The sequence below is a fragment of the Diabrotica virgifera genome, chromosome 2 (assembly GCF_917563875.1).
Source record: "Diabrotica virgifera virgifera chromosome 2, PGI_DIABVI_V3a".
NCBI lineage: Eukaryota > Metazoa > Arthropoda > Insecta > Coleoptera > Chrysomelidae > Diabrotica > Diabrotica virgifera.
In genome coordinates, this window is record NC_065444.1 from 222,682,878 (window position 1) to 222,699,131 (window position 16,254).

The 16,254-nt window shown below is 34.8% G+C and overlaps 1 protein-coding gene across 2 annotated transcripts; it reads right to left on the reverse strand.

The window, feature by feature from the left end:
* Positions 1–2,103: 2,103 nt before the first annotated feature.
* LOC126880407 (ankyrin-1-like) lies at positions 2,104–15,114 on the reverse strand. 2 transcript variants are annotated; one of them, XM_050644247.1, is made up of 2 exons: positions 14,976–15,114; positions 2,104–5,048 (listed from the first exon to the last, which is right to left on the reverse strand). In XM_050644247.1, exon 2 carries the CDS (start codon positions 5,030–5,032, stop codon positions 3,455–3,457), a length of 1,578 nt encoding a protein of 525 aa, XP_050500204.1. In that variant the 5' UTR covers positions 5,033–5,048; positions 14,976–15,114; the 3' UTR covers positions 2,104–3,454. The 2 variants fall into 2 exon arrangements, with proteins under 2 accessions (XP_050500204.1, XP_050500205.1); XM_050644248.1 differs by lacking the exon at positions 14,976–15,114 and adding an exon at positions 14,746–14,883.
* Positions 15,115–16,254: the final 1,140 nt, after the last annotated feature.

The window sequence follows — 16,254 nt, forward strand, 5'->3', positions numbered from 1 at the left end:
ACCTTATTCGCCTCGGTCTCTGTACGGAAAACCACTTGATATTTTAAAAAAATTTCTTCACAGAAATATACAGGGCCTTTAATACTACAACCTAAAAATAATGTGAATTATACAGGGTGTTCCAAAAAAGAGAGGTATATCAAAGTTATATTTTTTCTTATGGAATGCCCTATATCTGATGACATTATTGAATTGACCTTAAAAAATAAGCTATACTTTCATAAGGGTTCCCTATACCTAAACACGGGGTGTTTTGATTTATTTCGATTTTTATAAAAATGTAAGGTTTTAGAAAAAAATAAAATATCTACGAATCTAAGAAGCAGTAACAAATTCTTTCTTGGATCTTAATAAAAGACTATTTAGCATACTTAAACAGATGCTTATTGCAACAAAATTTCTTACAGGGTGGTCAAAATATGAGATTGTTCTATTAACAAATTCAAGCTGTAATAACTTACTTATTTTAAATGGAACACCCTGTATCTTACTAATCTATTGCGTAGAAAATTTACTTAGCTTTCAATTTGTACTAGGGTTTCCTATACCTATCGTTTTACAGGGCGGTCAAAATATTAGATTGTTCTATTAACAAATTCAAGCTGCAATAACTTACTTATTTTAAATGGAACACCCTGTATCTTACTAGTCTATCGAGTAGAAAATTTACTTAGCTTTCAATTCTTATTAGGGTTTCCTATACCTATCTCCCTTCATTTTTTAAATATTAAAGATTTCCTAATTTGTAAGCTTTAAAAATTAGAATTAAGTAGGTACCTATGTCGTGTTTATGTACAACACATCACCAAAACATAGGCAATATACTTAGACAAGATACTGTCATTAATGAAATTTTCAGTGTTATCATGTAGTCACACAGAGTGTTGTATTATTTTAGTTGATTTTGGCCTACATGTGAAATTGAATAATACGTTTATTTTAAACTGCATACCATATATTAGATGCCGTATTCTGGAAGATATTTAAATTATATTTCATTCCGTATAAGTATTTTCCATATCTTACCCCAACGGTTATTAAGTAAATTTAAGAACGCCACTTTTTGTTTGAATCTTTAAATCGCAATTACAAACAATTAAATGCAACGGCTACTTTGACGAAAACGAGCCTATTGTACAAAAATATGTAAACATGGGTATTTACAGAATAACATGGGAATTTATATCTACAGAATAACATGTGTATTGAGAATGTTAACATGGAATTGAAGAGATTTTAAATATCTTCCATTATAAAGAATAGAATATCGAGTGTGTCATTTAAAATAAGAACACTCTGTGTGATTAAATGATAAAAATGTGAATTTTATTAATGAAACTATCTTGACTAAGATATTTAAGTATATTGCCGGTGTTGGTGATGTGTTGTACATAACCACGACATAGGTACTTAATTCTAATTTTTAAAGCTTACAAATTAGGAAATCTTTAAATATTTAAAAAATGAAGGGAGATAGGTATAGGAAACCCTAATAAGAATTGAAAGCTAAGTAAATTTTCTACTCGATAGACTAGTAAGATACAGGGTGTTCCATTTAAAATAAGTAAGTTATAACAGCTTGAATTTGTTAATAGAACAATCTAATATTTTGACCACCCTGTAAAAAGATAGGCATAGGAAACCCCAGTACAAATTGAAAGCTAAGTAAATTTTCTACGCGATAGACTAGTAAGATACAGGGTGTTACATTTAAAATAAGTAAGTTATTACAGCTTGAATTTGTTAATAGAACAATCTCATATTTTGACCACCCTGTAAGAAATTTTGTTGCAATAAGCATCTGTTTAAGTATGCTAAATAGTCTATTATTAAGATCCAAGAAAGAATTTGTTACTGCTTCTTAGATTCGTAGATATTTATTTTTTTCTAAAACCTTATATTTTTATAAAAATCGGAATAAATCAAAACACCCTGTATTTAGGTATAGGTAACCCTTATGAGAGTATAGCTTATTTTTTAAGGTCAATTCATTAATGTCATCAGATATAGGGCATTCCATAAGAAAAAATATAACTTTGATATACCACTCTTTTTTGGAACACCCTGTATAATTCACATTATTTTTAGGTTGTAGTATTAAAGGCCCTGTATATTTCTGTGAAGAAATTTTTTTAAAATATCAAGTGGTTTTCTGTACAGAGACCGAAGCGAATAAGATGAACCACCCTGTATAAGACCATAATACGACCAGCAGTCACGTATGGAAGCGAAACATGGAAACTAACAAAAAGAGAAGTAAATAAATTGCTGGTGTGGGAACGTAAAATCGAATGTAAAATCGAACGTAAAATCGTACCTTCGAATGATATATGGCCCTTGCACATGGGCGCCCATACCCATGGGCAGGGGGGACCGTGCCCCCCTAGCTTTTCAGGTGCTGTAAACTATATATTGCTGCAACATTAAGGATACTTGGGAAATAAAAACTCGTATTGAAAAAGCCAGAAGCTCTTTTAACAGTCTTAGGAAAATTCTGTGCAACTTGTCTTTCAGTATCAATATACGCATAAGAATTCTTAGATGTTACGTCTTTAGTGTCCTCCTATACGGAGTTGAAAGCTGGAGCCTGACAGAAGATGCCATAAAACGGTTAGAGGCGTTTGAAATGTGGTGCTACCGACGTATGTTGAGGGTCTCATATATACACCACACAACTAATATAACTATTCTCTAGAGGCTAAGAAAAGACAAAGATATAATTAACACCGTAAAGAACAGAAAATTGGCTTACTTCGGCCACATTATGCGTAATGAAAAATACCGACTGCTACAGTTGATTCTACAAGGCAAGATTGAGGGCAAGAGAGGCCCTGGACGTAGACGTATATCCTGGCTGGCCAATCTTAGGAAGTGGACTGGTCTAACGTCAACTGATCTGTTTCGAGCTGCCGTAAATAGAATAAGATGGGTCAATGTGGTCTCCAACATCTCCAGAAGATAGACACTTTTAGAAGAAGTAAACTATAACTATATATGGTTATCCAAAGTATACAAAATATAATGTGCAACATCGTCACGTCTGCCCCCCCCTGAAAATTTTTATATGGGCGCCCGTGCCCTTGCAGAGACTGCGCAGCGTGACAAACGAATAGAGGCGCAGATACAATAACGAGTTAGAGTCTCTATTCGCAAAGGAAAATCTAGTCAGATTATAAAGGCCAATAGACTCATATGGACAGGGCATGTAGTAGGCAGTAACGACAATCGCCTTATAAACAATGTGTTCTGGGTTCTGGGAAGGGCCAGATGGAACAAGGTCTTTAGGACTGCCTACAAAAAGGTGGAAAGATGCAGTGAAAGAAAATCTAGAGAAAATGGGAGTGCGACAATGGGAATTAGTGGCACAGGACCGAAAAACATGGAAGGCAATAGTAAACGTGGCAAAGACTCACACGAAGAGTTGTAACGTCATTGATTATGATGATTATGATGACTAATAAAACTCGACTTTTACTGATTCGATTAGACTAGAAAGATCCTCATTGTTTAGCATTTGCAAGATATTTATTTTACACTCCAATATAAGGTTTGGAACCATGATATCCATTGCAGTGCCAGCTTTTTCCAGTAGCAGTAGTCTTTTCATACCGTTATGCACTTCGTCTAAGACCATTGGCAAAAGGCTGGAGTAAATCGGATATTTCTCAATATACTGTTTAATATTTTTCATTTCTTCTTGTAATTCGTGGTTGCGTAAAAATTTTAATAATTTATTTCTATTTCGTAAGGCTTGTAAAAAGGTATATAAAGACACTGTGGTATTTTCTATCAAACAGGTTTTCATTTGTTCGATTTCTTCTTGGCACTTTTGTTTAAATTCGTTTATGCTTGTTCCACTTGGAAAATTACTAGGCGTTGTCACTTCTATATCTTTGTAGAATAATAACATGTGTTTTACTAATAGCTCCGCACTACATTTCATATCGTATCTTCGCATTTCATTTGGATCAGCATTAAAATGTTCATACACAAAATCCAGTGGTCTTCGGCCCTTCTTATCTATTGCCATTACATCAGCTCCTTTATTTAATAAAACTTTTATTACATCACAGCAATTAGAACTTGAAGCTAAATGTAAGGCAGTAGTACCTCTAGAAATAATTTTACCCTCGATATTTGCTCCGTTTTGAAGTAATAACTTAACCATTTGTGGTTGGTTAAATCTAGCAGCGACATGCAACAAACAGTAGCCATCTACTGTTTGAAAATTAGCACTAATACCCATTTTGAAAATATATTCCAGTATTTCTTGTTGATTATACTGAGCCGCTAAGTGTAGTGGGCTGTTGCCACTAACACCTCCTTCTAGATGAGACCTTGCCCCGCTTTCTATAAGGCGCTTTGCTACTTCAAGGTATCCCTTCCTAACGCATATATGTAGTGGTGTTTCTCCATTGTACGTTTTAGCATCGAGGTTAGAACCTCTTCTTATCAATATTTCGATAATATCTTTAAGATTTTCCTGACATGCATAGTGCAGTGCTGTAGTGTCAAACACATCTGCTTTCTTAACATCGGCATCGCATTGGATTAAAAACTCAATAATTTCTGTATGTCCCCCGACGACAGCACAAATTAAAGGGGTTCGAAGGTTGTTCCCACAAATATCAACATGGTACAATTTATTTTCTACAAAATATTTAACTATATTAAAATTGCCTTTTTGTGCTGCTATGTGTATTGGTAGTAATCCATCCATACTTTTGGTTTCTAAAGATGCACCATATGCGATCAATAATGTTAATACATCAAGACGGCCGCACACAGCTGCCAGGTGTAGAGGCGGAGGTACATATTGATTAAATCGATTTAAACTGGCGTTTACATTAGCATTTCTTTTAAGTAAGAGCTCCACTATCTCTAAATATCTTTTTTCTACAGCTTTGTGTAACGGCGAAAATCCTGTTGATTCCGTAAAATGGATATCCACACCATTGTCTAGCAATCTGGCAACTTCAGCATAGTCACCATGATCTATTGCTAACATCAATAGGGACTCACTGCTGTCCATATTTTCAATTTCTTACCTAAAAATAATTAGAAAAAATTAGGTACCTACTTATCCTAAGGTTTAGGTATTTTTAGCCAACTTTTATAAAAAATGAATAATTTTGAATTAATGTGGACTATGTGACAGTCCACAAAAAGAAGAGAAAATTATATAAAAAGTGGCAAGAAACCAGATCCAACACAGATCTTCAAAACTATATGGTCGCGAAGAAGGAAGCGAAAGTAGCAGTAGCAAAAGCTAAAGCAGAAGCGTATTCAAACCTATACGATCAACTTGATACCAGGGAAGGCGAAACGAAGATATATAAAATAGCCAAACAGAGAGCAAAGAAAGCAAAAGATTTTAATCAGATTAGATGTATCCGAGATGAAAATAATAAAATACTAGTTCACGAAAAGGATGTCAAAAAGAGATGGAGAAATTACTTTGACAGCTTATTAAATGAAGAATTTGACAGACAGCCTGTGGAGTCAACGGAGACAGTAGCAGCAATGGTCACCAAAATAACAAACGAGGAAGTGGCTCAAACGCTTCAAAAAATAAAGAAAGGAAAAGCAGTAGGACCAGATGATATTCCTGGGGAAGTATGGAAAGCATTGGGAGAGACAGGAACAAGGTGGCTAGCAGATTTATTTAATAGAATTATGGAAGTTGGACAAATGCCAGACGAATGGAGAAGCAGTATACTAGTACCTTTCTACAAAAACAAGGGAGATATACAGCAGTGTACAAACTACAGGGCTATAAAACTGCTTAGACACACCATGAAAATATGGGAGAGAGTAATTGATAGACGGATACGTGAAGAGACCGACATATCCGAGAATCAATTTGGCTTGATGCAGGGCAGATCAACAACAGATGCAATTTTCATTATAAGGCAGTTGATGGTAAAATACAGGAGTAAAGAAACAAACGCCCATATGGTATTCATTGATCTTGAGAAAGCATATGTTAGAGTTCCTCGAGAGATTCTATGGTGGACACTCAATAAGAAAGGAGTCCCTGGTGCATATGTAAAGATTGTGAGGGATATGTATGAGGGAGTAACGACTAGTGTTAGGACAGGTGTGGGAGGGACTGATAAATTTCATGTGAAAGTAGGATTGCACCAAGGCTCGGTGCTTAGTCCATATTTATTCTCATTAGTTTTGGACCAGATAACAGCGAAACTACAGGGTAACATTCCATGGTGCTTAATGTATGCTGATGATGTCGTGTTAGTAGGAAATAGTGAAAGAGACTTAGGACAAAAACTGGAACAGTGGACACGAGCTCTGGTGGAAAAAGTTTAAAACTTAGTAGGACAAAGACAGAGTATTTGGAATGTTCATTTAAAGATGGAAATACTACAAATAAAATGGTATCTTTGGATGGTGAACTGATTGTAAAAAGCAATAGTTTTAAGTACCTGGGATCGGTATTACAGAGTAATGGAGAAATAGATGGAGATGCATGCAGTAGAATTAGGGCTGGATGGATGAAGTGGAAGGAAGCGAGCGGTGTGTTGTGTGACAGAAAAATTTCAATGAAGCTGAAAGGAAAATTCTATAAAACAGCCATAAGACCGGCTATGATGTACGGAACTGAATGTTGGGCAGTGAAAAAGAAAGAGGAACAACGAATGCATGTGGCGGAGATGAGAATACTTAGATGGATGAGTGGAGTGACAAGAAAGGATAAAATTAAAAAAGGGTATATTAGGGGAAGTCTAGGTGTAGAACCAATTGATGCCAAAATGCGAGAGCATAGGTTGAGATGGTTTGGTCATATTCAACGTCGAGACGTTAATCATCCAATACGAAGAGTAGCTGAAGTGCAGATTCCTGGAAGGAGTAGGAGAGGAAGACCAAAGAAGACGTGGGGGGAGACGATTAGGCAGGACATGTTGGTAAAGGGGATTAATATTGATATGACCCAGGATAGAATTGTGTGGAGAAATGCAATTAGGGAAGCCGACCCCGCATAGCGATAAGGCAAAGAGAATGATGATGATAGTGTGGACTGTGTGACCATTAGGCAGAAAAAATGTGACTTTAAATTTCAATTTCAAAATAATTATAAATATTGCGATGAATTTTTCTCAACACAGAGGTATTACCGTAACTAGCATACTAAGTCGACTGTAAAGAAGAATTCTAAAAGACCTACCTAATATGTGAAGAGTAGGTACCGTCCATACGAATCAGAGAAACAAAGCGGCTTTAGGGCAGGTAGATCTACAATAGACAACATTTTCTGTATAACTCCAGTAATAGAAAAAAGGCTGTCAATAGTCCAAGAGTTGCATTTACTCATGGTAGGTCTAACGAAGGCATATGACACGGTCCCCATTAATAGACTATGGGAAGTACTAGAAAAGACCAGCATAAATGTATCTATTATTCAGGTACTCAAAGTACTACATAGAAACTCGACATCCAAAATTAAAATCGGAATTAAATTATCAAAAGGATTCCCGATCACTAAAGAGCTAAGACAAGGTTGTATGTATTATTCAATATATAGGGTGTCCCGAAAAGATTGGTCATAAATTATACCACACATTTTGGGGTTAAAAATAGTTCGATTGAACCTAACTTACCTTAGTACAAATGTGATCATAAAAAAAGTTACAGCCCTTTGAAGTTACAAACTGAAAATCGATTTTTTTCAATACATCGAAAACTATAAGAGATTTTTTATTGAAAATGGACACGTATCATTCTTATGGCAGGAACATCTTAAAACAAAATTATAGTGAAATTTGTCCACCCCATAAAAAATTTATGGGGGTTTCGTTCCTTTAAACCCCCCCAAACTTTTGTGTACGTTCCAATTTTTGCCTCTTAGTATTTTTTCGATAAGCCAGTTTTTATCGAGATGCGGCTTCTTTTTTAATATATTTACATAAAAATTTTATGGGGGTTTTGTTCCTTTAAACCCCCCAAATGTATGTGTTCGTTCCAATTAAACTATTATTGTGGTACCATTAGTTAAACACAGTATTTTTAAAACTTTTTTGCCTCTTAGTCTTTTTTTGATAAGTCACCTTTTATCGAGATCTGGCTTCTTTTTCAAAATACACCTAAAAATGTAAATTATAAATACATTTTCAGATTATTAACAGGTGTCTATAATCGTACTTAACCATATACAAATATGTGGTGGATTCGAAAAATATTCAAAATATCTCGATAAACACTGGCTTATCGAAAAAGTACTAGGAGGCAAAAAAGTTTTAAAAACATTGTGTTTAACTAATGGTGCCACAATAATAATTTAATTGGAACGTACACAAAAGTTTGGGGGGGTTTAAGGGAACAAAACCCCCATAAAATTTTTATGGTGTGCACAAATTTAATTTTAATTTTTTTTAAGATGTTGCTGTCATAAGAATGCCACATGTCCATTTTCAATAAAAAATCTCTAGGAGTTTTCGATATATGAAAAAAAATCTATTTTCATTTTGTAACTTCAAAGGGCTGTAACTTTTTTGTGTGCACTATTGTATATAGGTAAGTGAGGTTCAATCAACTTATTTTTGACCCCAGAATCTGTGGTATAATTTATGACCAATCTTTTCGGGACACCCTGTATAAGTCCTTATATTAATGAAGCCCTTAGACAATGGGTGCGTTCGGACGACCACAGCGGCTGGACAGCTGAGCCAGCGGTAGCGTTTAGACGACACCGCTGGAAGTCAGCCGCTAAGAGATTTACTAAGCTTTCCCTATCAGCGCTGGATACAAGCACTTAGCCGATTTCTGCTGACAGTCAGCCGCTGTGGTCGTCCGAACGCAACCAATGGAAGAAGAAATGCATTAGGTATGGAATTGGACTAGGGACTACCGCGATAGGAGATCCGATACTCTACACGCTGCACTATGCAGTTGACCAAATTGTAATTGCCCAGGACAAGGGCGATATTGAATATATATGGCAAGGAAACTAAAAGAGGAACATAGAAAATGGGTCTGGAGGTGAATACCAAAAAACACAATATCTATGCCTATCAAAGGAAGAAACGGAGAACCTGAACCTGGAACAGGAGACAATTACAAGCTGCAATGAATACATATATCTGGGAATAAAACTAACTAGTACAGGACGAAACGAAGAAAATACTAAAGAAAGGATAATAAAGGAAAAACAGATGATGGGAACCCTGAATTCGTTACTGTGTCAAAAATATAAGAAGAGAAAATAAAAAACGAATTTACAACACAACATTAAAACCAGTGTTAACCTATGGAGCTGAAGTCTGGCAATTAACCAAAAACTACCAAGATAAATTATTACTAGCCACTGAGATGGATTTTTCGAGAAGGTCAACAAGAAGATCAAGACTAGAACATATAAGAAACGACGACATTATACAACAAATGCCAATAGAAAGAACAATCATAGATGACATCGAAAAACAACAGATGATATGGTACGGACACGTAAGGCGAATGGAGGAAAGAATAATCCTTAAAAAAGTGTTAGAATGGACCCCCACAGAAAAACGAAAACGAGGAAGACCAGCAACTACACGGATAAAGGGCATCTCCAAGGCGATCTCGAAAAGAAATTTAAGGGAGGAAGACTGCTACAATAAAAGGGAGTGGCGACTAGCAAAGGAAATGCGTAGAACGCTATAAAACCGATTTAATATATATAATTTGTTCTCCAAATTATTCCAAAAGGGGAGAAATAAATATTATGATTCCCCCAAATATATAAATAGTAGACTCCCCATGTCTCTACATTCATCACCCTTTTCCTTGCAATTTTTAGAAGGATGGGGAATAGGTATAAGAGAGAATCTGCTTCCGAACCAAGAAATCCAAAGATTTTATTATTTTTGAACATTTATTTGTTTAAAGATGGAGTCTTTTGGGTTTCGACAGTTTGTTAAAAGAGGTCGCTATAGCGTCTAAATGTTAATTATATTTTGTAATTGACATGAATGGCAAAGATATTTATTTTTCGATTCAGAGCATCATTGCATATGCTTTCCTGACGAGAACAAAAGAGTTCGAAATGGTCCATAGAAAGATGGTAATGATCTCTGAATCGAAATTAAATATAATACCTTTTATCTAGGTTTTACTCACGTATCGAGTACTAGGAAGCAGATTTGTTGATCTTTACCTCGGTGAATTGATATGTTGTGGAGTGCAACTATGTAGACTCCCCATGTCTCTACATTCATCACTCTTTTCCTTGCAATTTTTAGAAGGATGGGGAATAGGTATAAGAGAGAATCTGCTTCCGAACCAAGAAATCCAAAGATTTTATTATTTTTGAACATTTATTTGTTTAAAGATGGAGTCTTTTGGGTTTCTACAGTTTGTTAAATATTATGAACTTGCTAGAATTTAGAGTCTTGTTTTATGGTAGACGAACCAGCTCTGTATTTAATTATATTGAATCCCAATTCTAATTACATTTAATCGAATTCTGAGGACAGCACTCTTTGAAAATTAAAAACGGATTCTACGAACATGAAACCATACATAAGTATACCTGGGTCCAACCAACGAGAAACATTAAGTCAATTATAGATTATGCTATCACAAAACAAGAAACACGCATAGGTAAAAGTTGTTGAAGACGTAAGAGAAAAGAGGACCGCAGTGCGGAACTGACCACTATATTGGTAAGATCAAAATGTTATGTATTACTTACAGTGTCGACCGCGACTACTACATCTAAATGACGTGACAACCAACTAGCTCAATCAAAACCACTGGAAACGAATCTACCTAAATACAATATTAGTGCATTGCCAAACGACTCAACATCATTTCTTTATTATAGCTGCGGCTTAGCCAAGAATTAACAAACCTGATCTACTCCTCGGCCCAGAATAATATAGTAACAGTATAGTAACTGAAAAAATATTTCTTGGGAAAGTAACAGCGAAGAGCTCAACAAATACATACGGTCAACAAGATCAAGCGAAGCATGGAAAACGGTAAAAAATCTGAGAACAAATAGAAAATAAACGAGTAGAATAGATTTGATCCAATTAGATTCAAGAAAAATCTTGGATCGAACATTACTCACAACTTTGACTGAAACAATTTACGAACACCAGTACAACAACTGAACATATAAACTGGAATACGATGAAGACGAGGAAATAACAGAAGGTAGGTACAGGAAGTACCTAAGTACAGGAAATCGAAAATCATGCGGACCACAAGGTATACGGAACGAATTACTAAAACACAGCCCACAAGTATTACGGGAATTACTGGCGAGTTTTCACCTAATTCTAGAAAGGACAAGAACATAACTTACCATTTGAGTGGAAAAAGCACATACTTACATCTACAAAAAAGGATATAGAAAGGATTGTTCAAACTATAGGGGCTAAGTGTCATAAATTAACTCTCCAAATAAAAAATAATAAAATTGAAGAAGAGGTGACAGATGTAATAACAAAATGGCTTTGTGCAGACAGGTCCTGTATGGACAGCGTATTTTCTCTAAAGCAGGTTACTGAGAAATTATTAGCCCACAACCTTTTAACTCATGCAATCTTTATAGATCTGACAAAGGCATACAATATACTTATAGTGTACTATTTTCAATTCTCTGGGTAGCAATATAAATTCTCTGGGTGTGCTTTTCCCTGGGGGTGAGTTTCACCCCTTCTCGGGGGTGTAAAAACATACGTTCAAAATAAGTCCCGAAATGGATAAATTGACTAATTATCTAAGCAACTTTTATTCCATAGAGTTTTTTTTATCTTAAGCCAATACTTTTCAAGTTAGTTACGAGTGAAAATTTTTATTTTTTAACAAAAAACACGTTTTCAGGCGGTTTTTCCCAAATAACTCAAAAAGTAAGTATTGTACCGAAAAAATATTATTAACAAAAATATAGCTTATAAAAAAATAAAAAAAAATGATATAGGTATTCATGAAGTCTATCGACCCATTAAAAGCAAAGTTGTAGCTCATGAAAAATTGTTCTTATGCGTCGAATTCCAAATAGAATATTTCAACGTGAAATGAAATCAAAAAATTAAGCACTTTTCGGGGAAAACTTATTAAAATTTTTTAAAACGTTTAAAGAAAGTTTTATTTTTATTTTTTATAAAAGTTTCTCGCATCAAAACTAAAGCGAGTCACGCTCGAAATAAAGTTAGCCCTTTTTTGGTAAGAAAAATCGTGGAAATCTCCCTCTATCTAGCACCCCAAATGAAATTAAACATTGGTGCTTTACAATTTAGTTAACTTATATATTTTTTTAAATGACCTGTATAGTCCTGTCGCCAGGGGGGGTACAACGGCCTCCTTTATTTAGATGGACTTACCCAAGTTTTTTTCATGTACAGTGGAACCTCGATAAGTCGGCCCCGATAACCCGGAAGTCCGGCTAACCCGGACCGATTTTCATCAGACAAATATTTCAACAATAAAAATGTATGTAGGTAGGTATTATGTTAAAACATTTTATCTGTAGCCTCTTCTGGAATGTCTTAAAAATATCGAGTTTCATTGATAAAACTTCGCTTTGACCATAATATAATATTTGAGAGATAATGGGTATTTGTGTAATTTGAACTATATGATAGGATAGTGAAAATGACTCATGGTATTCATTATCTCGGGCTATCGCAAACAACAGAGGCACCTGTTATTCATTTATTTATTTCCAACGGTCTTTTAAAAAATTGTTTTTTAAATAATGGTCTTTTAAACAATGAAAGAGCCACTGTTCTTAAATAACATAACATCGTTCCGATGGCAGACGAAATTTACACAATCGAAACTGAGTGAGTTTTTTTACCTAGAAATTAACAATACTCTATACTGTCTACACTCTATTTATACTATAGGTACTCTATACAACTGTACTGTGCATATTATATTTCATGTTATTTTAATTATAACGGACTTTATCTATAAGTATACCGTATTTTATTAATTTTTACCATGCTCTCCGGCTAACCTGGATTTTCGATAACCCGGATCGACCGCGGTCCCGATTAATCCGAGTTATCGAGGTTCCACTGTATTTTGACCCGTAGAATACGAATTTTTTGGGTAACAGTTGATCCGCATGTCGATAAGATTGTTATAGACAAAGAACTTTAGGAATTACATAACAGATTTCTTGCAAAACAAAACATTTTTTTGTATTTTTTGGGTCATTCTAAGCAAAAACTGTTCCTACAAGTTTTTTCGTAGGGTGCATAGTTTTTGAGATAAACGTGGTTAAACTTTCAAAAAATCGAAAAATTGCAATTTTGAACCCGAATAACTTTTGATTGAAAAATAAAATAGCAATTCTGCTTACCGCATTTGAAATTTTAAGTCAAATTATATCGGTTTTGATTATTTGCATTGCTAAAAATTTATTTTTTTATTGTTAAACAAAGATATAAACACCTAGTGCGTGAGTGATGTTTTCAATGATTTCTCATTTAAAATCGAACGAGTAGGTAGAGAAGGTACAAGTGCAAGCGAGGCAATATCTACATAGCATGCATTAAAACGCATGTATTAGGCACGGGAAACACTGTGTTACCGCTGTAGTACGTTTCACCGCTTCAGAGTGCTTATTTTTGAAATGATTCTAGTTGAAAGGGCTTGAACGAGTCACTAACCATGAGTGAATGCAAACTTTAAACAGACATATCTTAATCAATTTTTGTCTTATATAAAATATTTATAAAAGCAAAACCTGTATTTTTTTACTCTTTGAGATTTGTATCACTAATACCTTTTAAGATATTTTGAAAAAAAAAATTCCTACTATAAAACCAAATTTTAATAAAAAGAATGGGTCAACTTTATCTTGAGCGTAACTCGCTCAGTTTTGATGCAGAAACTTTTGTAAAAAAATTTTTGGGTGTAAAAAGCTCCTTTTACACACTTAAAAAAAGTTTTATGAGTTTTCCCCGAAAAATGATTCATTTTTTGGTTATTTGGTTATTCTATACTTATCCAAATTTTCAAGCAAATCCGTCGTGACGCTGAAAATTACACTTCAAAACGGTCATTTACTGGGTTGGTTATTAGGGTTATAAGGAAATTTTACAATAATATACTCCAAACTTAGCATTAGGAAAAGTAAATTAGTACTTAAGCACCAAAATTAACCTGTTTTAAATATTAAATTCAACAATTAATGTAAATATAAATAATAGGTATCCTATTTTTATTATTCCCTAGACTCTACGCTACTTTACGGAGTAGAAGGGTGGACGTTAACAGCAGCAACTATAAAGAAGTTAGCGGCTCTAGAAATGTGGCTGTATCGACGCATACTGAGAATTCCTTGGACAGATAGAGTGACCAACACAGAGGTATTGAGACGAATGGGTAAAGAGTTGGAATTGTTAACAACTGTTAAAAGGAGGAAAGCGTCATACCTGGGCCATGTGTTCCGTAATGATAAGTACAGTCTACTACAGCTTATCGTCGAAGGCAAGATTGAAGGTAGAAGAGGTTTGGGCAGGAAGAAGAAATCCTGGCTGAGAAACTTGAGAGAATGGTTTCAAATACCAGAAGCTGCGAACATAATACATGCGGCACAAAACAGAGAAACCTATCGTTTGATGGTCGCCAACCTTCGGTAGAAGACGGCACATAAAGAAGAAGACTCTACATACAAAAAAGAAAGCTAGCTACATAGGTACCTACTATACATAACTATTGCAAGCTAAAAATATAGTAATCTACCAACACCAAAAATATCTGTTATTATGTTCTAAATACTGTAATTACCCTTTTTCTGAGACACCTATTTTTTAGACGGACACCCCAACTAAAGCAGTCAGCAATTTTTATCCCACAGCAAAGCAACTGATGAGGAAGGAGAAGTAACTATTTTTAAATTATTGAAGTTATTTATAACACACTACGAGTAAGTTTTTTAAAGAAATACAAAATAAATAACGGAATTGGATAGAATTATCATTATTTCAAAGGCAATTAACAATGTATTTAACACTCACCATTATATAGATAAGCAAAAATAAGATAAAATTTTTAAATCTTTGGTAGGTATTATATATTTCTAATATTAGTTACTAACTAGAGAATATGTAAAACTTCACTTGTCTATGTACAAAACGGTACAAATGAAAATCTAACTAAATATATTTCATAGACCAGGGAATTTAGAAAAAATAAGTTGCAAATGTTTTCATTGTATTCAGGATGATGTCAGGAAAAAAGTCTACCATAGAAAAATTTGTGGAAATGCATAATAATTGCATTTTAAAGTGCATCAATACATCCAAAAGTGTATAAACATGCCAAAATATTAAGGGCCAGATTTTGTTACTCGGAGGTTTTGGGGTCGCTTCAGACGAATACGCCATCATCAGAATCGATCACCGAAGTAAACCATGCCTAGGTTCACTGCTGTAGCAATTTTGACACCTTCAAAATATGCGACATGCACTACTGGGTATGCAACCAACATACACCCAGAAATTGACAGGTAGACGGCGCTCGGCACGCAGAGCGAGGTGGATAATTTTGAAAAGCGACCCTGATGGACGCGCGAAGAAGGACAGCATTTTTTTTACGTTGGGGATGATGGCAGAATAGTACCGTCGAGGTAGAATCAAGTTTTTCCGTTTTTATTGTGGCCATCCTTACGTATTTTCAAAAATAGATCGAGTTTGTTGTAGTGGTAGATGATATAGATAATTTGTAAACAAATATTTAAGTGATTAAGGGTGGTTTTCGAGTTCACCGTGCCAACTCGTGTTTTGTTTGTTTGTTGAGCCATTTGTGTTTAGTGAAAGCCCTTCTGTTGGTTCCCGTTATCGCCTTCCTTTCGTGGGATATGTTCTGGTGGGATGTGAAAGGAGTATATAGTGCCGCTGGCGATATTTTCCTGTGCCAGAGTAAGGTACCGTTGCTGCATTAAGGTAACAAATTATTTTAATCTGACTCTGGAATATTCAAGTACCTACTTCGACAGATAAGAATGTCTTTTTTAAAGACAGATTCGTGTAATAGCCGACTTTGTCAGGATACATAGACTGTCCTAATTTTTTTGTCCAGTGGTGACCAATTAATCTGACTCTCGAATGTTCAAGTACCTACTTCGACAGATAAGAGTGTTTTCTTTAAAGACAGATTCGTGTAATAGCCGACTTTGTCAGGATACATGGACTGTCCTAATTTTTTTAATTTTTTGTCCAGTAGTGACCAAATTAACTTTCCCTTTTTTATGCTTAATTCTACAAATAAAGAAATGAGATATCGTATATGTATTTA

Coding starts and splice junctions, on each gene's coding strand:
- LOC126880407 (XM_050644247.1), bottom strand. CDS start 5,032: ATGGACAGCAGTGAGTCCCTATTGATGTTAGCAATAGATCATGGTGAC.